The sequence below is a fragment of the Diplotaxodon limnothrissa genome, linkage group LG14 (assembly GCF_057381915.1).
Source record: "Diplotaxodon limnothrissa isolate DT_005_m linkage group LG14, D_limnothrissa_male_GT1.1, whole genome shotgun sequence".
Classification (NCBI taxonomy): Eukaryota; Metazoa; Chordata; class Actinopteri; order Cichliformes; family Cichlidae; genus Diplotaxodon; species Diplotaxodon limnothrissa.
Genome location: NC_140609.1, coordinates 33,697,879 through 33,723,116, shown reverse-complemented (window position 1 = coordinate 33,723,116; position 25,238 = coordinate 33,697,879). Strand labels below are relative to the sequence as shown.

The 25,238-nt window shown below is 43.6% G+C and overlaps 1 protein-coding gene across 1 annotated transcript in view; it reads left to right on the top strand.

Moving 5' to 3' along the window:
- The window catches only part of cadm2b (cell adhesion molecule 2b), a 168,376-nt gene that overhangs the window by 104,296 nt on the left and 38,842 nt on the right, over nucleotides 1-25,238 (top strand). The window contains exon 2 of the mRNA XM_085370717.1: nucleotides 17,912-17,938. Coding sequence (XP_085226843.1) covers nucleotides 17,912-17,938 — 27 coding nt within the window. The remainder of the gene's footprint in view (nucleotides 1-17,911; nucleotides 17,939-25,238) is intronic.

The following is a 25,238-nucleotide window of genomic DNA, read 5'->3' as shown; positions in this document are numbered from 1 at the left end:
AACATCAAAACAAATTTTGCATGCAAGCACCACATTTTGAGTGCTGAGTGTAGTAAAATGTGCTGTCAAATAACCAGAGCCAGTGAACCATCTTATTACAGTATTTTCTACACTCAAAAAAATTATTCATTGGATGAACGTAATTTTATCTTGCCACTTATATTCCATCTAAACAAATCATGTTATATTAATCATTTCTTGGTTGTGTTGTGTCAACACGATATATGTGTGTAGGTTTCACATAACATTAACATTAACATTCAATTAATTTGACTTTTGTTCAATCAACATGTTTGCACCACATTAGTCTAATTAAATTTATTTAAATTCATCTTAGATTGTTTAAACACTTTGGCACATCAAAAGTCAGTCTTGTTACATGAACTAGTAAAATATTTGTTTGTTACACCAATGATAATCTTGTTGAATGAATGAAATGTAACTTATGTTTGTAGTACATGTTGTATTCATATTACATAATGTTCAACAAAAAAATTCAACGGATTTACAGCAACTTCCAATCCACCCATCTTCTTATCTTTATCCGGGCTGCGGAAGTGATAGGGTCACAGGGGCAGGGTACACACTGGACAGGTCGCTAGTCTATCATACAGAGGCAAACAACCATTTTCACTTCAACACATTTGGGTAATTTAGAATAACCAGTTACCCTTACAACTGCATGACTTTTAACTGTGGAGGAAACCAGAGTACGTGGAGAGAACCCACTGCAAACTTCGCCACATTGTGGATTTGAACCCAGGATCTTCTTGCTCTGAGGCAACAGCACGAACTACCATGGCATTAATCTGTCAATACAGACTTAACAAAAGTAGGAAAGCTATGCTTGATGATGCTTTATGTTGTTGTCCTTGACAAGTTAAACCATAAGAAATAGTAACAGCATACACGTGGTGTGGTTGTCTGCCTCTTGTAACCCCAGTGATTTTCCTGTGGTTTGACATCTAATGTGATCTTGTGAATTTAGTGAGTCGACTCAAAAAAATGAAATTGGGTGGTTGTTACTACAATCTAGTAAGGGTGGTTAGTTGCCTGGATCCAGCCACTCTTACTTTATTGTAGCATGTCATCTCAACAAGAACAAATTAAGTTGCTGAATTTCATGCAGATACTAAATGATTTAATTACGTTCACCATAGAAACATGGAGTTATTTAGTTCAAATGACAAGTTTGGATCCTGTGCATGTAACAACCACCCAATTTCATTTTTTGAGTGTAAAGAGGATGTTTGATTTTTATGTTTTTTAATTGGATGAAAGGGCTTTACTTCATACATGTTTGTATAAGCAGTTTGATTAACCTCATCTTTGTGACTGGTGTTCTCTTCAAGTATGTTTGTTATATTTTCTATTAACCTTTATTGGTTGAAATCCCTTTTATAGTTCTAACTCTTTCTTACATCTCTAACTATTACATACATCATCTTTTAGCCCATTTAGAGAATGTAATAGGCCAAAATAAACTTATAAACTACTACTGGATTTTGGTGTAGTGTATTTTTTACTGATGCCCCTATTACTGTGTACCAGGATTGTATGTTGCATTTACTTTTACAATAACAGTGTGACATGGAAAGATGACTGGGTCTTATTCATCATACAGTGGCTACACCTTGACACAGCTGTGTTAAATCAGGTTTTTGCAATTACTCTGGCTTGCCTTCCCCTGCTTGTGTTCCTCTAACTGGAGGGACACTTGCAGGCTTTTGTTACATGAAGTGCTCCAATTGAAACACAGTAGAGACAAGATGAGAAAATTGAAGAAGGAATTGGTTTGGGGTGTCATCAGGTACAATATGTGTGTCTGTAATGCTACCTTTCACAGTGTTCTACCAGTGTGCTTAAATTGTGGTGTTTTTATTGGACCAGCAGTAGAGATGTATGGGGCCGTGTGCTCCCAGGAGAAAAGTAAGCTTGTGTTTCTCTGACTGGAAGTGCTGTTATTAATAGAGGGGTAAAGCAGGAGGCTCTATTATTAGTATAATTTATTGGTTATTATCAATACATAGAGCTGAAGACACTGATCATTGAGTACAGCTCGACACTGGTGATAAACACAAAGTATTCACTGCTAAGAGGATTTTGCAATTACACTTAACTAACTGCACAATGTCATTTTCAATAGGCTGATTGCTGGGGTCACCAATCTTTACTATTATAAGAGCCATTTTTAAACTTTTCTAAACCCTTCAAAATCATTGTGGAGCTGTAAAAACTGTTTGTTTAAACTTGGCATAATGAATGTAAAACAGCTTCTTGGGTATAATTGAGCCTGTCAATATTACTAAAAGGTAAAATTAAAATGCTTTACCACATGTGGCTAGATAAGTTATCATTATTTAATTTTTGATTATAATAATACCTTGTTTTTGTTGAATTCATGGAATCACAGACTAGAACTACAATAACTAATTATTATTTACTTGTTAATTTTATTGTAATGCAATAAAAAATATCTATCACCATGTTTAGGCCTACTTTGATATATGGGTAACTACAAAGCTGTCATGTTTAGGCTGTGTGCAGGTATGGAGGACCCAAAGTGCAGACTCAACTGAGGTGGGAGTGAAAATCAAAAAACAGAACACAGAACACTAACAAAGAAACCAAAAGAACAGATAAATAAAGGCAAAATCAAAGTACAATAATAATGAAAACTCAAAAGTCTGGGTCAACGACCCAGGTCTCCTTACACAAAGCTGTGCAGCCATGCATAGCTGCAGCTGTGAGTCCTACTTGTTTTTGTGCAAATTAATCAAATTAAAAGGATCCTGTTTTGATAATACATTTCATAAAAGGAAGCCCAATAGTTTTGAAAAGACAACAGTAAGTATGATGTAGTTGTTTTTAATTGTATTGTAAGTCCAGCAAAAGATCAAGCATACTAGTAAACTGTACAATTGGCAGTGAGCGTAAACACATTTGTCTTGTTTCCTGCTCTAGTTTCCTCCTTGACTTTTTGTTTTATTTAAATTTAGAATTCAGAGTAGGGGGGCTCTGGACTAGCCATTTATGTGTATTTACCCAGGCTAACCAATGCAACTGAGGTTAAGGATAATTTTCATATTTATCTAGCTTTTTGTTAAAGCCATAAGGAGATGCTGGTAAGAGAGCCACATGTGGTCGGGGAATCATAGGAATCTTGCACTAGTGCATAAAGTGTTACAGATTGTACAGAATGTTTGTTCTGTTGTAGTTTGCCACACTTTGTGCAGGTCTTTTGTAATTAACTCAAAGGTAAACAGTAATCTTTTAATCTAGAGGCTCCTTCTATAAAATGTTGCTATGGTCCTATAGTGATTTTTACAAATACACTTCAGCCCTAAAATTTTCTGAGCATTACATTGCAGTTACATTACATTATGAGGTGTTACATAGTGCAAAATACATAACTCAGTGTGAGGTCCAATTGCATCCATAGTGCAGGTAAATAGTCCAGTGAATTCCCAGAAAGCTAGTGCGCGACATGTTTGCTCCTGCATGCTCCTGCATGCTTTACCCAGGCAATTTCCTACATTTCTCAAGTTATGCACATGCTTGATGTGAACTATCTCCTGTTGGGTGCAAAATGTAAAAAAGGCTTTCTATGGACAAATGTCATGTTTATGTTTATCGAAGCTGATCAGTAACATTTAAATGAGAACATTCGCCATATTTCTTCAAATACGTTTCTGGCACTTTTTAAAAAACAGTTGTTGGTAGACTTGGATGTAGGGACATTATGGGAAAAATGTCCCGGTCCTGGGTCGGTGACCCAGTGTTTTGAGTTTCTTGTATCTCTGAGTTTTTGTATTATGCTCTTAGTTCTTTGTCGCCCCAGTTTATTCTATAGTCTAGTGTCTTAGTTTGGCCTTCTTGTATTCTGTTTAGTTCTCTGAGTATTTAGTAGCTGCCCTCTGTGTCTCTTTGTTGTTGTTCTCTGTGTTTCTTAGTTGCCCTGTCTCCCCTAGTCTAGTTTGGATCTGTGCTACTTCCTGTTTTACTTTGAAGGTCTGTGTCTCATGTGAGTGTATCCTACTTTGCTTCCTTGTCTTGTCAGTTCTGATTTCTCCCAGCTGTGCCCTCTTTCTGTATCTTATTCCCCTCGTTACTTCCCAGTGTATTTAAACCCTGTGTTTCTCTGAGTCAGTGTCGTGTCGTCCCTCATGCTGTGTGTGTTTTATTAGATTCTTCTCAGTTTAGGTTTTGTAGACGTTCTTTGTTCAGCAACAAAAGCTGCCATTTTGAATTCAATCCCATTTCTAGTGAGTTTGCGTTTGGGTCCAATTCCTGCCTGCACACAGCCGAAACGTGACAAAAAAACTGAAGCATCAAATTAATAGAAATTTAATGAGCAATGATTTTGATCATCTTCTGATTGTCCTCTGCTCAAAATGTTCCAGCTCTTTCTCAGTTTAATGCCATTCCAAATTGGATATTGCTGGTCTGTGAAATGTTGGCTGATCAAAAACAAGCATTTTGAAGACCAAAAATTTCAGTTACCTGCCACTGATGTTTGAGGGCCACCCACATGCACAGCTCCCCAGAACAGCTATTAAAACTGCCCTGTGATTCCACTTGTGGCTGTGTGGATGTGAGCTGAATATGATGAAGTACTTCCCTGTCAGAGGGTTACTTACAGCCACGCTGTCCCAGGAGAGTTTGCTGTGTGACACTGGCAGAAGGAAAGCAGTGACCCCAGTGATGGCCAGCTGAGGGACAAAGTCCAGAGCTGACTGTTAGAAGGCAAACCTCTCAGTGGTTGCTTAAGCTAATCACCACAGGGATCAACAACCATCGCTTTGTTAAAGCTTATATTCCCACGTTAGGAAATGAGTTTTAAAGATAAGTGAACAGACTATTTCCTGACACACTGTAAAAGTCACAGAATGCCTCTGGTGGGTGAACTGGCCAAAGTCCCATTGTTCTGCTTTGTTATATCTCTCCTTTTCTTATTGCTTTCCTATGTCATTGTCATTGACATGCTATTATCAGTTCTGGCAAATATTGGACTCATTCAGCTGGTGTGGGATCCCTACTCATCTTGAACATGGTTTCATCAGTTCCTGCTGTTTTTGGCTTGTCTTGTTATGTAAAGCTACTTTAGATAAGCTGTGGTTCCTTTATTTTTGTTTTGTTTTTTTAACATTTTGCAGTCTTAATTTGTTCATCATTAAGTAAGATTATTTTAGGCATGGTGATAAATGAGTGTAAGTACAAACTATGCCTAAATAAGCAACAGTTGTGTATATTTATTAGTACTCTTTTATCTTGAAAGCGGCGTCTTATGTTATTTTAAGGGTTATTTTCTAAACCACTGTTATTTTGGCATTTTGCTATTTGGGACAAAAGGAAAATGCATTTTTAAATCCCACTCAGGAGGCAGTAAAAATGAACTGTACAAAGGAAAACAAGTTAATTATATTATGTGGTTTATTTAACTAATTACAACAAGTACTTAATAATAATCCACAAGGATAATTGTAAAATACTCTAAAACTGCATAAGAAAACGTGTCCATATTTGGATACAGTTAAAAACATGGATGGCTATTGTTGTTATGAAAACAACAACAACCATAGGCCAGCTTAATACCTTGACTTTAATGTTATTACATTTATAGACACACTGTTTTCATCTTTCATTTTTAATTCTCATTTAAGCCATGCAGAATTCATCAGTGACATGTCACTTAGCAACCTAAACCTGGAGGTTTTAAGGGATGCATAGACTAAAACAGTGTTTAGTAGCAACTTCTCTTATATGTTCAACTTGAACTAATTGTCACGGCTGGCGGAGTGAGCCGTGTGGTGTGGAGGAAAGGGAGGACCCAAAATGCAGCAGTGACTGATGATACGAGTGATGTTTATTTACAAAGTGACAATGGCAGAAACAGGCAGTGAGGCATGACAAAACAACTGAAGAAACCTAAACTGGGAGAACTAAATGACAAACCTGAGACCATACAAAAGGGGTGCGGGGCAGAGAGACGCAGAGACAGGAACACCATAGAACGCAGACGAGCCGACAATGAACACAGACCGACACCCACTAAATATACACACACACACAAGGTAATCAGGTAATCACACACAGGAGGGAAGAACAGCTGAACCTAATACACATGAGGACCGGAGGACACAAGCTGAACACAATGACAACAGACACAGACCTTCAAAATAGAATAGGAAATCCAGAACATGAGCCTTCAAAGTAAAGCAGGAACACACAGACTGATTTACAACACAACACGGGGACATGAACAGAGCACCAAGGACAGACACAGGTAGGGCTGAATACACACACCAAACTACAGGTTCAACCCTAAACCAATACAAAATCAGAATAAACACAAAGCACAAAAATGAACTTCAAGGAAACACAAAACGCTGGGCCAAAATGACCCAGGACCATGACAGTACCCCCCCTCCAAGGGCTGACTCCAGACAGCCCAAAACAAAAACAGATGACCAACCCAGGGCGGGCGGCGGGGGCCCAGGACGGAGGGACCAACACCGAACAAAAACAAGCCCCAGCGAACCAAGTGACCTGTCCAAAACAAACACACATGCCGGAGCACAAGGACAAAACACAGTTCAGGAGGCCGGCCCGGAGGCTGACACAGATCCAAAAGCCGACCGAGCGGAAGGCAGCGGTGGCGGAGTGGAGGCAGTTCAGGGGGCCGACCGTGCACACGGCAACGGCGGCGACGGGCAAACAGTTCTGGGGGCCGACCGTGCACACGGCAACGGCGGCGACGGGCAAACAGTTCTGGGGACCGACCGTGCACACGGCAACGGGCAAACAGTTCTGGGGACCGACCGTGCACACGGCAACGGCGGCGACGGGCAAACAGTTCTGGAGGCCGACCACTTGGAAGGTAGTGGTGGCCACCGAGCAGGTCCGGAGGACGGCCACGATGCCAGCGGCGGCGACGAACTCTTTCCGGAGGCCGCCCCCGAAGGCCGTGATGCCATCTTAGAGGCCCGGAAAACGGCCGGCAGAGGCGAGGCAGAACGGGTCGAGCTGGCTCCGACGGCGGTGTGGCAACCGCAGGATCAGACGAAGGCGGAGCCGAGGCCGGACCAGGCGGCGGCGTGGATGACGACACGGAGGCCGGACCAGGCGGCGGCGTGGATGACGACACGGAGGCCGGACCAGGCGTGGATGACGACACGGAGGCCGGACCAGGCGTGGATGATGCAGAGGCCGGACCAGACGAGGATGATGCAGAGGCCGGACCAGACGAGGATGATGCAGAGGCCGGACCAGACGAGGGTGCAGAGGCCGGACCAGACGAGGGTGCAGAGGCCGGACCAGACGAGGATGCAGAGGCTGGACCAGACGAAGATGATGAGGATGCAGAGGCTGGACCGGATGAAGCCAAAGCAAATGCTGAAACCGGACCAGGCGAGGATGAAGCCAAAGCAGATGCTGAAACCGGACCAGGCGAGGCCGAAGACTCTGAGGCCGCAGCAGGCGAGGGTGATGAGACTGCAGCTGGTGATGAGACTGCAGCTGGTGATGAGATTGCAGCTGGTGATGAGATTGCAGCTGATGGCTGGACGGGCTCCTCGGGCCCCCCAGCTGACGAGGCAGAAGGCTGGACGGGCTCCTCGGGCCCCCCAGCAAAAACAGTCTCAGACCCAGTGGGCACTGGAGCCCCTGGCACACACAGAACAGAACCAGCAGGCACACGGGCCTCTGGCAGGAACGCAACAGAACCAGCAGGCACACGGGCCTCTGGCAGGAACGCAACAGAACCAGCAGGCACACGGGCAGGCACACGGGCCTCTGGCAGGAACGCAACAGAACCAGCAGGCACACGGGCAGGCACACGGGCCTCTGGCAGGGACGCAACAGAACCAGCAGGCACGCGGGCCTCTGGCAGGGACGCAACAGAACCAGCAGGCACGGAGACCTCTGGCAGGGACAGAACGGAACCAGCAGGCGCACGGGCCTCTGGCAGAGACAGAACAGAACCAGCAGGCGCGGAGACCTCTGGCAGAGACAGAACGGAACCAGCAGGCGCACGGGCCTCTGGCAGGGACGGAACAGAACCAGCAGGCGCACGGGCCTCTGGCAGGGACAAAACAGACTGCAGCTGCGCGGAGCACCGACCCTGCTCAGGCAGCGACAGCCGGGTGCAGTTCTCAGCTGGGTTCTTAGCCTCCAGGGGTCCAGAGTCAGCTGAGGGCTGTAACTTAACCTCTGGTGAGGCCCTGGAGCAAGTAGCAGTCTCTAAACTAGCCAGCTGTTGAGGAACGATTGCATTTTTAACGTGTTTGTCTCTCTGCAAATAATACGTACTAGAAAAAGAGTCAAAAATGGGAGGCACAAGCGCAGCCTCCCGTACAGAGGGAGTCTGTGAAGACGGAGACGGCATGAATGACTGGGCTAGCGGAGATACCGGAGTCCGAGTTGCTTGTGGCTGTGCAGCTAAACGAGGTAAAGACAGCTCAGCAGGAGAATGAGCAAGCAACACACAGTTCTCCTTGTCGTCTGCTGCACCAAACAAAGTCCCTGGATAAACTGTTCCACAGTCCAAGACAGAAAAAGGGTCCTTCTCACTCACCACGGCCGGCAGTTCTGAAGTTCCAATATCTGGCTGTGGGGTGACGCGCCGACGGCGCGATCGTCGCTTCCTCCCGGGCAAAACCTCCGGCGGGCCGGGCAAAACCTCCGGCGGGCCGGGCAAAACCTCCGGCGGGCCGGGCAAAACCTCCGGCGGGAGAAGCTGACGTGGCTGTTCCGGGGTGGCCGTAATCCGCTGCTGCTGGACAAAGTCTGTGGATTCCCGAGCTCGCACCACCCCCCGGGCTTTATGCAGGTTGCAAATTAAGCCTGAAACTCCCTTAAGCTGGCAGAGGTAGGGATTTTCTTCCAGGATTGCTTCGATGGCTTTTAACCCCACCACTTGTGCCCTTGCGTTGGTGGTGTGGGTTACCCAGTCCATCAGGCGTCGGATGCGTGCGAGGTCGCTCTCTCCAGACAAAGCTGCTGGGTCCATGTTTGGTCGGCTCGTACTGTCACGGCTGGCGGAGTGAGCCGTGTGGTGTGGAGGAAAGGGAGGACCCAAAATGCAGCAGTGACTGATGATACGAGTGATGTTTATTTACAAAGTGACAATGGCAGAAACAGGCAGTGAGGCATGACAAAACAACTGAAGAAACCTAAACTGGGAGAACTAAATGACAAACCTGAGACCATACAAAAGGGGTGCGGGGCAGAGAGACGCAGAGACAGGAACACCATAGAACGCAGACGAGCCGACAATGAACACAGACCGACACCCACTAAATATACACACACACACACAAGGTAATCAGGTAATCACACACAGGAGGGAAGAACAGCTGAACCTAATACACATGAGGACCGGAGGACACAAGCTGAACACAATGACAACAGACACAGACCTTCAAAATAGAATAGGAAATCCAGAACATGAGCCTTCAAAGTAAAGCAGGAACACACAGACTGATTTACAACACAACACGGGGACATGAACAGAGCACCAAGGACAGACACAGGTAGGGCTGAATACACACACCAAACTACAGGTTCAACCCTAAACCAATACAAAATCAGAATAAACACAAAGCACAAAAATGAACTTCAAGGAAACACAAAACGCTGGGCCAAAATGACCCAGGACCATGACAGTACCCCCCCTCCAAGGGCTGACTCCAGACAGCCCAAAACAAAAACAGATGACCAACCCAGGGCGGGCGGCGGGGGCCCAGGACGGAGGGACCAACACCGAACAAAAACAAGCCCCAGCGAACCAAGTGACCTGTCCAAAACAAACACACATGCCGGAGCACAAGGACAAAACACAGTTCAGGAGGCCGGCCCGGAGGCTGACACAGATCCAAAAGCCGACCGAGCGGAAGGCAGCGGTGGCGGAGTGGAGGCAGTTCAGGGGGCCGACCGTGCACACGGCAACGGCGGCGACGGGCAAACAGTTCTGGGGGCCGACCGTGCACACGGCAACGGCGGCGACGGGCAAACAGTTCTGGGGACCGACCGTGCACACGGCAACGGCGGCGATGGGCAAACAGTTCTGGGGACCGACCGTGCACACGGCAACGGGCAAACAGTTCTGGGGACCGACCGTGCACACGGCAACGGCGGCGACGGGCAAACAGTTCTGGAGGCCGACCACTTGGAAGGTAGTGGTGGCCACCGAGCAGGTCCGGAGGACGGCCACGATGCCAGCGGCGGCGACGAACTCTTTCCGGAGGCCGCCCCCGAAGGCCGTGATGCCATCTTAGAGGCCCGGAAAACGGCCGGCAGAGGCGAGGCAGAACGGGTCGAGCTGGCTCCGACGGCGGTGTGGCAACCGCAGGATCAGACGAAGGCGGAGCCGAGGCCGGACCAGGCGGCGGCGTGGATGACGACACGGAGGCCGGACCAGGCGGCGGCGTGGATGACGACACGGAGGCCGGACCAGGCGTGGATGACGACACGGAGGCCGGACCAGGCGTGGATGACGACACGGAGGCCGGACCAGGCGTGGATGACGACACGGAGGCCGGACCAGGCGTGGATGACGACACGGAGGCCGGACCAGGCGTGGATGATGCAGAGGCCGGACCAGACGAGGATGATGCAGAGGCCGGACCAGACGAGGGTGCAGAGGCCGGACCAGACGAGGGTGCAGAGGCTGGACCAGACGAGGATGCAGAGGCTGGACCAGACGAAGATGATGAGGATGCAGAGGCTGGACCGGATGAAGCCAAAGCAAATGCTGAAACCGGACCAGGCGAGGATGAAGCCAAAGCAGATGCTGAAACCGGACCAGGCGAGGCCGAAGACTCTGAGGCCGCAGCAGGCGAGGGTGATGAGACTGCAGCTGGTGATGAGACTGCAGCTGGTGATGAGATTGCAGCTGGTGATGAGATTGCAGCTGGTGATGAGATTGCAGCTGATGGCTGGACGGGCTCCTCGGGCCCCCCAGCTGACGAGGCAGAAGGCTGGACGGGCTCCTCGGGCCCCCCAGCAAAAACAGTCTCAGACCCAGTGGGCACTGGAGCCCCTGGCACACACAGAACAGAACCAGCAGGCACACGGGCCTCTGGCAGGAACGCAACAGAACCAGCAGGCACACGGGCAGGCACACGGGCCTCTGGCAGGAACGCAACAGAACCAGCAGGCACACGGGCCTCTGGCAGGAACGCAACAGAACCAGCAGGCACACGGGCAGGCACACGGGCCTCTGGCAGGAACGCAACAGAACCAGCAGGCACACGGGCAGGCACACGGGCCTCTGGCAGGGACGCAACAGAACCAGCAGGCACGCGGGCCTCTGGCAGGGACGCAACAGAACCAGCAGGCACGGAGACCTCTGGCAGGGACAGAACGGAACCAGCAGGCGCACGGGCCTCTGGCAGAGACAGAACAGAACCAGCAGGCGCGGAGACCTCTGGCAGAGACAGAACGGAACCAGCAGGCGCACGGGCCTCTGGCAGGGACGGAACAGAACCAGCAGGCGCACGGGCCTCTGGCAGGGACAAAACAGACTGCAGCTGCGCGGAGCACCGACCCTGCTCAGGCAGCGACAGCCGGGTGCAGTTCTCAGCTGGGTTCTTAGCCTCCAGGGGTCCAGAGTCAGCTGAGGGCTGTAACTTAACCTCTGGTGAGGCCCTGGAGCAAGTAGCAGTCTCTAAACTAGCCAGCTGTTGAGGAACGATTGCATTTTTAACGTGTTTGTCTCTCTGCAAATAATACGTACTAGAAAAAGAGTCAAAAATGGGAGGCACAAGCGCAGCCTCCCGTACAGAGGGAGTCTGTGAAGACGGAGACGGCATGAATGACTGGGCTAGCGGAGATACCGGAGTCCGAGTTGCTTGTGGCTGTGCAGCTAAACGAGGTAAAGACAGCTCAGCAGGAGAATGAGCAAGCAACACACAGTTCTCCTTGTCGTCTGCTGCACCAAACAAAGTCCCTGGATAAACTGTTCCACAGTCCAAGACAGAAAAAGGGTCCTTCTCACTCACCACGGCCGGCAGTTCTGAAGTTCCAATATCTGGCTGTGGGGTGACGCGCCGACGGCGCGATCGTCGCTTCCTCCCGGGCAAAACCTCCGGCGGGCCGGGCAAAACCTCCGGCGGGCCGGGCAAAACCTCCGGCGGGCCGGGCAAAACCTCCGGCGGGAGAAGCTGACGTGGCTGTTCCGGGGTGGCCGTAATCCGCTGCTGCTGGACAAAGTCTGTGGATTCCCGAGCTCGCACCACCCCCCGGGCTTTATGCAGGTTGCAAATTAAGCCTGAAACTCCCTTAAGCTGGCAGAGGTAGGGATTTTCTTCCAGGATTGCTTCGATGGCTTTTAACCCCACCACTTGTGCCCTTGCGTTGGTGGTGTGGGTTACCCAGTCCATCAGGCGTCGGATGCGTGCGAGGTCGCTCTCTCCAGACAAAGCTGCTGGGTCCATGTTTGGTCGGCTCGTACTGTCACGGCTGGCGGAGTGAGCCGTGTGGTGTGGAGGAAAGGGAGGACCCAAAATGCAGCAGTGACTGATGATACGAGTGATGTTTATTTACAAAGTGACAATGGCAGAAACAGGCAGTGAGGCATGACAAAACAACTGAAGAAACCTAAACTGGGAGAACTAAATGACAAACCTGAGACCATACAAAAGGGGTGCGGGGCAGAGAGACGCAGAGACAGGAACACCATAGAACGCAGACGAGCCGACAATGAACACAGACCGACACCCACTAAATATACACACACACACACAAGGTAATCAGGTAATCACACACAGGAGGGAAGAACAGCTGAACCTAATACACATGAGGACCGGAGGACACAAGCTGAACACAATGACAACAGACACAGACCTTCAAAATAGAATAGGAAATCCAGAACATGAGCCTTCAAAGTAAAGCAGGAACACACAGACTGATTTACAACACAACACGGGGACATGAACAGAGCACCAAGGACAGACACAGGTAGGGCTGAATACACACACCAAACTACAGGTTCAACCCTAAACCAATACAAAATCAGAATAAACACAAAGCACAAAAATGAACTTCAAGGAAACACAAAACGCTGGGCCAAAATGACCCAGGACCATGACACTAATAGCATTTCATCCATTTAGCTTCTTAATTTCTCAAGAGTCCACTAAAACGCAATGTTTTTCCATAATAAATTAATAATAGGATTACTTGCAAATGAAACACAAGGAGCCAGAAACCAAAACAGCAAACACAGGAGCCCAGAAAACAACTCAAAACAACCAAACAAACAAGGTCCACAAAAGGTGCAGGAGGCCATGAAAACAGTTCCGAAAAAAAGTTCAGGGGGCCGGCCTGGAGGTAGACAGCACAAGGTCCAAACCCGGGCAGTTCAGGAGGCCGACCGTGTGAAAAGCAACAGCGGCGAAGGAGGTCCGGAGACCGGCCGCGCGGAAGGCAGCGGCAGCGGCGGCGACGCAGTTCAGGAGGCCATCCACGATGGCAATGAAGTCCAGTCATCAGCCTGGAAGGTGGCTGGCGATGTTGAGGTGCTGGACGTGGACTGGACGGCGCTTGGCAGCGGCAGGACCAGGTGAGGCAGGACCAGGCAACGATGGCGTGGGAGCTGCTGATGGTGGCACTGCAGGTGACGGCGTGGGAGCCGCAGATGGTGGCGCTGCAGGCGACGAAGACTGGACGGGCCCTCGGACCCTCCAGCGGAGACAGAAAGGCAGGAAGGCAGAGGAGCAGGCTCAGCAACAATTGACTCAGCTAAAATAGGTTTTAACCCCTTTTCACCATGATTAACAGTTTTCAAAATCCTAGGTTTAACAGTCTTAGAGTGAGCTGACTTGGGGATGACTGAACCAGACTTGACAAAACCTGAACTGACAGAACCTGAACTGAATGTCTTAGTACTAGTAACATTGCTCACAGTTTTAACAGGGTTCATAGTCTTAAGCTGAGGATTATTGTCCTTGATTCCTCCCTGCTCAGAGGGAGCAAAATGAAAAAAACGTTTCCCAGTCTACGTCATCATCCAAAAGGGAAGTTCCCCACGGATCAGAGGTGAGTTTATTACTCTTAACGTCAGATGGGACGTGAGAATAGGAGAGAAACACAGCTGGGGCAAATCAGGCCTAACGAAACAGGGGAAGCAAAACCAGACACATTAACATAAGACATGCACCTCCAAAGTAAAACAGGAAACATAACACAGACTGAACTACAGACACAGACTCTGACTGGACACAGGGAGACAGCAACTATGGAACAGAACAGAAACCAGAAGACAACTCTGACAAAGAAACCAAAAAACTAGAAATGATAAATGATATAATAAACTCAAAACTCTGGGTCAACGACCCAGGCATCCTAACAATTACCTTATTGTGTGTGTATAACCTCTTTTTAAGTTTTGTGAATATTATACACAGTTATGCTGAGGATTGTCGGCCAGTTTCCACTGGAAATGCCTTTTGGTTAAATTGTCAGCAAGGAATTTGCATTTGCACTGTTAAATTTTTATATAACTTCCATGCACATAAAAAACAGCTGCTTGTTTAAGTGAAAATACACTGATGTTTTTTTTTTTTTGCACTAATAAAGTTGTGGAGTTGTAAAGTATTTTGTCTAGTGTCAATTATATCGTCAGTTATATCATTATTGCAAATTTTCAAATGTATATCGTGATAAATATTTTTGGTCATATCGCCCTGCTCTTCTTGCAATAATTAATCTAATTGATCTAATGATTATATAGACACATATATAGGTGCAACATTGTATTTCATCACGCTGAATGATTTTCAAACCTGCTCACGATTATTCCTGCTTTTGAGAGCGTTGACTCTCCTCATTATGCTATAATAAAGTGTGATTATTAATATAATTACTCAGTTCATTTAGTTATATGAACAGTAGCAGGTGGGCGTTTGCAGTATTTCCACACGCTGTAGCGTTGACCTTGTGCAGTTAACCATGACAAGTGTATTAAATATACTGACATTCTTACAGAAGTGTGTTGTTATGCGCTCTCCTATCGATTTTCAGTGAAAGTCCTCTTAGGAATGTCAAAGTGTTATACTTGTCAGAGAGAATATATTGATATGCTTGCCATGTGCTTGCAAACATTTCCAGTTCACAGCAAGGAGAATCTTATCATGGTGTCTGACTTTGTCAACACTATTAAATTTAGGGAGAGTCTATGATTAATAACTTCCACATAAGGAGAAAATAGGAAGACGCGCAGGCTTGAAGGCTTACAGAAAGATTAATGAGTGTCAAAAACAATGAATTTTCCATTAGATAGTAGATTGTCATACATTACTTGTGTGATCTTCCAGGTTTCCTCATCAGATAAGTTTGTTCAAGGATCATCAAAAAATTATCCATTTTTTATAGATAAAAATTTTGTCCCTTGTGCACAAGTCAGAAATATTACTTTTTCCAAAATACCACAACTAGCAATCTAATCATAGTTTTTATTGAACATTTGACCTGACTATTAAGAGAGAACAAATACGAATGTGCAGAACTTGCCTTGTGAAGGCTGGTTGCAAAGGGGAAAAAAGGACTGATTACAGGACACTCTTTTAATTTCAGCAGCATTATTTAAAACACACATGCACACGCAAGAACACGGGAAGTGTCATGCCTCTCTAAGACCTTTCTCTGCAACTGTGTTATTATTGTTACCAGCGATGGCCAGCTGATATCAAATATCAGCAATGGGGAAAACAAACACGCAGCATTCATGAGCATGTTGAATACTAATGCAACTTTGAGTAGCAGAAAAATGATAAGAAGTGAAAAATTATTCTTCACAACAAGAGAATCAAATGAGGCATGCATAGCGTGAACAATGCCACTGGCACCAGCAGCTGGAAAGGGATAGTGGTCTGTTGGATATTTCCCATAATAGACCAGATGTGTCAGCATACAGTACATTTGTGGACCAGAGAAGAGTGGTAAATTGTATAAGTGAGGCTTTCTTGACAATTTCAGAAGTGCTTTTTTTGAGTTATTTTCTCTGTCCACAAGTAGCAGCGCATTGCATGATCTTTAGTCTGTGAAAATCTGGGAGAAATTTGTAAGTAAAACATTAATTTTCAAACAAAAATAAATCACTAATGCCAAAATAAATAAAAAAATAAGAAAAAAAATAAATTACAAATGCTTAAACGTTTTTGTTTATCCTTCTGTTCTTTCTAATGCAGACTTTGGACTGTGTAAACTGCACCTTAACATCAGGTTCCACAGATTTTTCAGGTTCTAGTTACATTCCCTGAGAAATCAGACTTCAGCTTATAATAGCGTAATAGTTTCAGTTGTTGCCAGGATATCCAGTTCAAAACCGATTTTTGGTGAGGTGGACACTAAGGAAGGAAAAAAGGAATTTTATCAGTTGGTTACGTAGAGAGATTGAGCTGGAAAGAATCTGCTGTGGGTTAGGGTGGTTAAGAATAGAGATAGAGATGTGTGTAAAGAGCATACTGGGTACGTGTAAGCAGTATTTTGAGAATAATGAATGCAGAAAATGGGAGAGCGAGGAGGACAGAATCCAGAGAATTAGTAAGGAGGAAGTAAGAGCAGCTGTGAAGAGGATGAAGACCGAAAGGCAGTTGGTCCAGATGACATACCTGTGGGAGGTACAGTATGTATATGTCTAGGGGAGATGTTTGCGATGATTAAAGCTGGGTGACATACAGCATTATCTTGCTGGCAGCAGTAATCAAGGGAAAGATATGGTCGCCAACAATACTCAGGTAGCCTGTTAAACCATTGTTCAGTTGGTACTAAAGGCCCCAAAATGTCCCAAGGAAATATCCATGACACCAACCACCACCAACCTATACTGTTGACGATTTCATGTTTTCATATACTTTTGGCCAAATTCTGATCCTACCATCTGACTCTCGCAGCCGAAATTAAGACTCATTAAACCCAGCAACATTTTTCCAATCTACTATTGTCTGGTTTTGTGAGCCCGTGTGAATTGTAGCCTCAGCTTCCTGTCCTTAGTAAGTTAAGCTTGGGAGTGGCACCCAATGTGGTCTTCTGCTGTAGCCCATCTGCTTCAAGGTTCAACTTGTTTCCATTCGGTGATGCTTTTCTTGCATACCTTAGTTGTAATGAATTGTCATTTGAATTATTGTTACCTCATCATCTCGTCATCTCAAAGCATTCTAGCAACCCTCCTCTGACTTCCAGCATCAACAAGGCATTTACACCCAGAGAATTGCCACTTAATGGATATTTCCACTTTATTGGACAATTCTCTGTAAACCCTAGTGATATTTGTGTGGAAAAATCCCAGAAGATCATCACTTTCTGAAATACTCAGACAGGCACTTTTGGGGATTACATACTCACCTCTTGTACTCATGTGATGACATCAAATAACTGCTTTGCATAAAATGATTACATTAGTTGGCTTTAACTTGATCCAAAGACCCTTGGTGTTTTACTGTCCTAACAGATGCTGCTGTAAAGCTGTATTTAGTATTTAATCTTGTCATATGCAACACTATTGCCAGAAAAAATAGGCAGTTACAGTTGCCATAACTATATTGGAGTGTTCTGACTTTCGTTTGACTTTAATTCTAAGTAACTACATTACTTGGGACAGGAGCTACAGATGCATGTTTTAATGAAGGATTAATGGTACAAATAAGGTTGTAATAGAGTTAAAACTGATAAAGATGTAATAGTCAAGTCTTTTCTGTTTCTTGGTAATGTATTGGTGATAACACTTGACACATCATCAAGTTATGTAATAAATGAGTACTGAGTATCCTACTCCCATTTCCATATTAACAACATTTAATCTTATACTTCCTGTCACCATGGAGCAAATAATCATTATGCTATCAATTGTATTCCTTCACACTACCTATCTAACTTCCTGTCTCCTTCCTTTACCCCCTCATGCTATCAGTGGCTGGGACAAAAAGCAAAGCTAGAGGTGAGTTATTGCCTCCATTTTCTTGCTACATGATTTATGTTGCACGCAGTTCCCAATAAACAATGTTTGGATCACCCTTTTATCTCCACCAAAAGCCTAGCAAGCATTAACATACGCTGCTCCTCCTGAACCATTCTGGGCATTTTTTTGTTGTCGTTGTTAACCTTTCTTTCTCCAGGAAAGGTTTGTTGAACATCCTTGCTGTTTTCAGATACAACCTTCTTCACGTATGTATAGATTTCACACTGAAGTGCTGCCTGCCTCACCCAGCCATGCTTTCCTGCATTTGGCCTCTGTGCAGCTCATCTGGAGCAGCTGGGGGTGGTTTCCAGTTCAAGGACACCTCATATTTAGGGGGGATCATTTCTTATTTACTCATCCTCGACAGATTTTCTTAGCTGTATTGCACATTCAAACAGGAGATGTTCTGGTAACCAACTTTATTTTTTTTTCACCTCTGACCATCAGTATTTTACACTTTTTCAGATAAATATGTTCACTTCAATGAGTCTTATCTATTGCTTATTAAAATCTGCTTTCAAATGCATTATTAATTTAGATATTTGGTAATTTTAACAATGTTTCTTTAAGTTCAACATACATTTTGTGTTATTGGACTTTTTTGTTTGTTAGTTTGCTAGCATTTTTTTTTCATTATCTAGGTGTTACATAGATATTATTTGCTTTATGTCTACCTTACCATTTTTTATTGGAATCCCTCACTACAATCATACACTCATACATTAATTAGTTCTCAGTCTATTTGTTTTGCTGTTTGTGGTTGTTTTTTCTTTTACATATCCTCAACCAAACTAAATGATTAATTTTTTAATTTTGTTTTTTTCTTAAAATGAATGTTAAGCCCCACACTCCCTCCTGGAAAATACTGTCTTTTCTAATTACCAAGGAGGTTTTTTTTATAATTAACAGAAGATACACATTTAGCCTTTGTACCCGTAGAATGGGACAGGCTTTTTCAGCAGCACCTTTGTAGCTGATTAGTTGTTGATTATATATTATATATGTGTGTGTGTGCGTGTGCGTGTGTGTGTGTGTATGGGTTCATATATATGAACCCATGCATCAGTCTTGAATATTTATTAATGGATTTTGTAATGCTGTAATGCATGCTGATGATTGCTGTGTAATTCATGGAATAACTGTAAGAAGTCAGTATAAAAGATCCTCCTAGCAGGCATCATTATAATGGAAAACATGCCTCTTGGCTTATTTACCGAGACCTTATGAATAGATTTGTTTGCTCTGCGAGGATTCACCTGAGCGTATGAAGCAATGGTTTGGCCAGTGCAAGCAGAGGGAAAAAGAGGATCATTTATTAAAGTGAAAACATTGTATAAAGAGAGAAAACTGAGGATAAACTTTTTCGTGAGAAAACTTTTTATGGTCACCTCAAACTTAGGAAAGAAACTTGTATTGGCCACTATTTTTGGTCAAACAATGAGACTAATGGGACTAAAGTGCTCCAACTCTGCTCCGACAAACACGTATGGCAGCAGTAAAACATGAAGTTGAAATAGCAGAGGTTGTTTTCACAGTTGTGTTATGTAACCTTTATGAAGGGCACATTCAGGCAGGTGGAATGTGAATTTAAAAGCCTTTCAAATACAGTTAATCTAGGAGAGGTTATGTTACATTAAAGAGAAAAGGGCGAGGATAAGGTTTACTGAACATCTAAAAGAGGAAATGTACGTTTCTCAAAGAGCAATCTCAAATGGACTCTAGGAACTAGTCTTACTTTTTCCTGTCATGTGCCTTCTCGACATTTTAGAGGAAATCCATAGTTGGGCTTACTGAGAAAATATTATACTCAAGCTTGTGCTTAACCGAATTAACATTGATTAAAACATTTCATTTGGCAGCCCTCGAGAGTTGGGTTGATTACCATTAGACGCTTTTCTTGTTGTCTTCTTTGTTGTCTTAGTGGTGCTAGTTGTTATCACTTTGTAGCCTGAATATCCTTAATATACTGTCACTTTGGCAGTTTTATTTTTCTGTGTAGTGTAATACTTACACGGACCTTGATTTTACTTAATTTGAGGCACGTTAAGTGTACATATTTTAAGTAACTACTTAAATATGAAATCTCCTGTTTCACGTGGAGACAGTACAGTATTTCTGACACACTTTCTGAAACTGATGTATTACCACTTTCTTCTTTCCTTTTTTTTCGTGCACAGCAGAAAAAAAAACATGGCTAAGAGTTTCCCCCAGCAGGGATATTTATTGCCAGTTCTGTGGATTGTCCACCCCCTACTTTTTCCCCCACCTTCCCCACTGCGGTAAATTATAGGGGAGGACGACGCTCAGTACCACCTCTGTGTCGAGGAAGGTTCACTTTTGCTCAGGTGTTAGTCTGTAACAGGCACAAAATGTTCTTTTTGATGAAGGGTAAAGCTAGCAGACAGCTCACTCTGTCTTGGTTATTTCCTTTCTGAAAGACTTCATCAGCTCAATCAAATGACTGCATCATTTAGGATCACATTATCAGTGCAGACCATGAATACAATACAGCGCTGATAGTCATTTTTTGTGTGCCGGTGGGTTATCTCATCACATGCATTGTGTGTGTCTGAGTTCTTGTTTACAGATGATGGAGCCACTGTAAAAAATCACTGTAATCCTAGTGCAGATAGAGGGTGCATAATATATCTTTGTACAATCTACATAAACAAATTGAATGCAAAGATGACAACTAATTGATTTTACAAAAAGGAAGGAAAAAAAACAAGAGCATTAAGTATGAGCCCAGTTGCACGTGAACGTAGACACCAGATTATTTTATGGAATATACTATACTGTGTGTAAAAAAAAAAAAAAAAAAAAAAAAGATACAAAATGATACATAAAGACTCTAATATTCATTTTGGTTAAATGAATATTAGATGAATGGTTTGGTTAAATTTCCTTTAGCATTTTAAACTAGTTACTTTTGGTAACTATCAAAAAGCATCTGACATAATTCTGGCTGGATATTTGACCAATCCTCTTGGATTAGGTAGAGTTTCTTTCAGTTGGTTGGTTTACTACCATGGAACCAGCTTTTTTTCAGTGTCCACAAATTTTAAATAGGAATAAGTTTGTGGCTTTGAGAAGGCTATTCTAGAAGCCTAATATTAGCCTGCGTTTTGGTTTTGCGTGTGTGATTTGAGATAAAGTTGAACAATTTGGAGGTAGTCCTCATTCTTCATTATTCCATTCACATTTTGTAATGTACCAGTACCACTCGAAGCAAAATATCCCCAGCGCATGATGCTACCACCACCGTGCTTTACAGTTGGCACAGTGTTCTTATTTCTGAAAGCCTCCAAACATTCCTCTTTTGGCCAAATCTCAATCTTTGTATTGTCTCACCATAAAACGTTTCTCCAGAAAGCACTTGGGTTGTACACGTGTGCAGCTGAGAAGGTCAGTTGAGGTTGAAGGTGTCAGTTTTGGAGTAGGGGTTTCTACTTCTTCTTTGTTGGCACCCTCCAAACCCATGGTGATGTAAACCTCGCTTTGCAGCGATGCTGATGTTCCAGGAGTTTTCAGTTCATGGCACACTTGTGCCTTGGTGGTTCCTGCAGTAAACAACCTAACTAATTTCCTCCATTTGAGGATGACTGACTTTGGCAAAGAGGTAACAAATCTAAATGACTTGCATTTACACACATTTGTTTGAACTGTGTGTAAGTCTAAGTTAAAAGTTGTGTATATGCAAGTGGAACTGATGATCTTGAAATCTGCAATTGTTTGAAAATGGCTCCAAGAGACCTTCCTACCTTGTATAAATTTCCCTTCTTAGGTCTTCACTGACTTCCCTGCAGTTCTGAGCATTGGTCTATCTAATGAGTGCGGCCAAATAAATCCTTTATGCTGGAAAGGAGAAATTACCAGGAATCATGATTGCTAATGAGAGGTTAATCATCATTAGAAATCATTAAAAGCTATCCCAAAAGGTTGATTCTGTTCATCTGGACGTAGCGTTTTCAGTGGGAGAAATGAACAGAATCAACCTTTTGGGATTTACTTACCTGGATGATTGAGCATGCATCAAGTACGGACATAAAAGCTATCTATCTGTTACCTACATACCTCACAGACATTAAATACATGACCAGTTTGGCTACATGTAATCAAAATATTTGCTTTTACTATAATTATGTATAGATTTCAGTGTCTAAATGCATTTTATGGTGAAAGGCCTGTATAGTTTCAAATACTGTATTTCTTGCAGTTTCTTTTTTGTGACATTATCTGCAACTAAGTCTATGGTGTACATTTACAGATTAGCTTCAGTTCATTGATCAGATCTAGATTTAGCGCTAATTAGCTGCTGTCCTTAAATAGTTGCTTAAATCTTTAGCTACCGACTGTAGGCAGGTAGCTGTTAAAATAGCACACAATAGCATTTCTTCAGTTCAGTTCCTCAGATCAGTACGTTTATAATAAGCATGGTATGCATTTATGTGGATGTCATACCAAGTTAAATTACACTGTCAGTGTAAGTGATTCTTTTGTGTGAACGATGTGACCTTTTAGTCAGATTTAAATCATATAAAACATGTTTTTGCCCGTGTTCAGGAAAGATCACTCGGCAAACAATCAGATCTCATGGGGTTACTTTAGCAGTAAACTACAGCTTGTCTTATCTTTTCTCATTATCATGTTATTCCATAGCGTTTGTTTTAGGAAAAACAGTTAAAGGTAGGTAATGAATGTGTCTGCAAAGATACTAATATTTAAATCATAGATGTGATGAGCATGGTGTTTACATTACTTCTGTGTTTGCACATTGCATTCATTTAAGTAATCCACACACTACTGTGTTGTGAGGGTGTCTTCTTCAAGCTCGGGTCCTTTGCTAAATGCCTATGTGCAGTATCTTGGCTTTTTGTAGAACTACATTTCCTCACCCCTCAAATGTTATACTGGAAACTGACTAAAGCGAGGGGGAACAAGCCCATAATGGTCTGTGTGAATTTAGCACAAATCAGGCTGAAAATCTTCTTGACATGTTTCACATAGCTGAGAAGGGTTATGATGCATAATTAACTCATACACTATCAGCTTTCTAAGCAATCTAAGCAGTTCTATCATTCAGTTTCCCACAATTGAGCTTGAAGTTACCTCAGTGTGCTTGTGCAAGTATAGAAGCAAACAATAACAAATATGGAACGGACCATAGCGGATATTGTGTGGACAAAATCTCTTTAGACCAGAATAATTGAGCTCTGACAACAACACACTTGCCTGTAAAGCCTCTTTTTTTCTCCCTTTCAAAGATGTGTCATCTTGTTTAAATGGAATTTCCTTGGAATTGTCAATAGAAACCATCCGAGGGACAACCCTGATCTGTTATGTATCTTGTGAAAACCCACACAAAGAGGAGGAAGAACTCATCTGGGGTTTTCATGTATACAATCAGTGTTAGCATTATGCCTCCAGGACTTGTGCTGGGCTGTGCAAGCTCATTCTTATTCCCAGACTGACATATACTGCAGTTCTGTCAAAACTGCTGGCATTACAGAGAGTGTCTTTTGGGGTTGGTGCTTTAATGCACTGGTTGTGCCATAGTGAGACCAGTGTCACTCATCTTTCAATGCCTAGGGTTATTGTTGTGAACTGTTGTATTTTAACCCAGCCCACACTCTTTTCCAATGTAGCTTTGCTGCCAAACTAAACAGCAAATTAAAGAAACAAATTTTTGTTTGAAAACCAAATCAGGTCGTGTTAGAGTGAGAGAAAGAAACGTATGCTTGTTCAACAACACGTCCATCAACAATCCATTAAAATGTTCACATGGACAGATGAAGATGGAAATTTTGATGTGAGTGCTCAAGCAGAAAACTGACCTGCCGCAGGTTAAAATATACTTTATAATTATCATAATAATCCTTTAAAAGTGTGTGTTAATGCACTCAAATAACAAAAAAAAAAAAAGGAAAACAGAATATGGAATATTGATGTGCAGCAAATGTACAGTTATGTAATCTATTTCTAACCAGTAGATTAGCTGCAGGCAGAGCTGCCATTTATAACAGAAGCTGCTCTTGTTTTAAAAATTTTGTCAGATCTCCTCATTATACCGTCATTATTATCATGGTTACATTATTATACTAATTTACACATTGAAATTTAATGAGATGCTTTTCATTTTGCACTACAGACTCTAAATTGACATATTTTAGCGGATTAGTACAGTAGAGATTGCGTTCTTTAATAGATTTCAAACTAACTGGTTTCAGTGCTTCAGAAATAAGGCATCTTTGTCTTCAGTTTCAATAGCCTTTTACCATATAGTTAGCTTTAATAAAATCCACTTCCTTCAGCATGAGGGAGGGCTGTTTTTCATTTTAGAAGGGAGACTACATAAATGCTGTACTAAACAATAATATCAATACCATGTTGGAGAATAATGTGACAGGCAACCATTATCTGGACAGCTTGAGACAGATATCCTCGGGCATGATTATATCTTTTTGAGCTGAGACCATCACTCTTGAATCTAGTCTGGCTCTTTAGTACTACATATGTCTGACAGTGTCCTGTTAATGATGCTGAGTGAAAGTGTAGGGTTCAACAATCTGTTCATTTTTGTGTCATGTCATTTAGTAATTATAAAGTTCAAAAGACAAGAGTGAGGAAGATCAAATAAAGTACACCTGTGCCAGGCCTACTAGGTCTGTCAAGTCTTTTACAATACTGTGCAAACCTTTAGGCCATGGAGGTTGATCATCCACCAAATGTGAAGTGGCATAATCGTGTCTTTTCAGCAACTTGAAGAACAAGGTTTACTGTTGCAGATGGCCTCCACATCTCATTAAGTCCATCTACTTAAAAGAGTAGATCAGAGTAACCTACATGCCTGGTACCTTAGAAACTACTGAGGATGATTGGTACTGGTTCTCTGCACTTTATATGGAGTCAGTTGACAAACAAAAACTAGTCTTTTAAAATTATTCTTTTTTACTCCTGGGTCCAGAGTCATCATTTGTTTGAACCAGTGCAAAACCTTCTTCTGGGGGCTCAAGAAGAGGGTTTACTCAAGAGGCACAGTGACAAGTTTGCAACTGAAAGGCATGCAGCTTCATTTTTAGTGTTTGTCCTTATTGCAAATGTATTTGTAAGAGTTCAGTTTTTCAGACAGAATAAAATTAACCACAGAACTTTCCACTCTGATCTTTGCTTTCCTGCGATCCTATCCTTACTCTCATTTGCCCAGCTTAGTGCCGTTGTTCAACCGAGATCAGGCACAGCATAGTTTAAACTACATATTAACAAGAAAATCATCGACCAA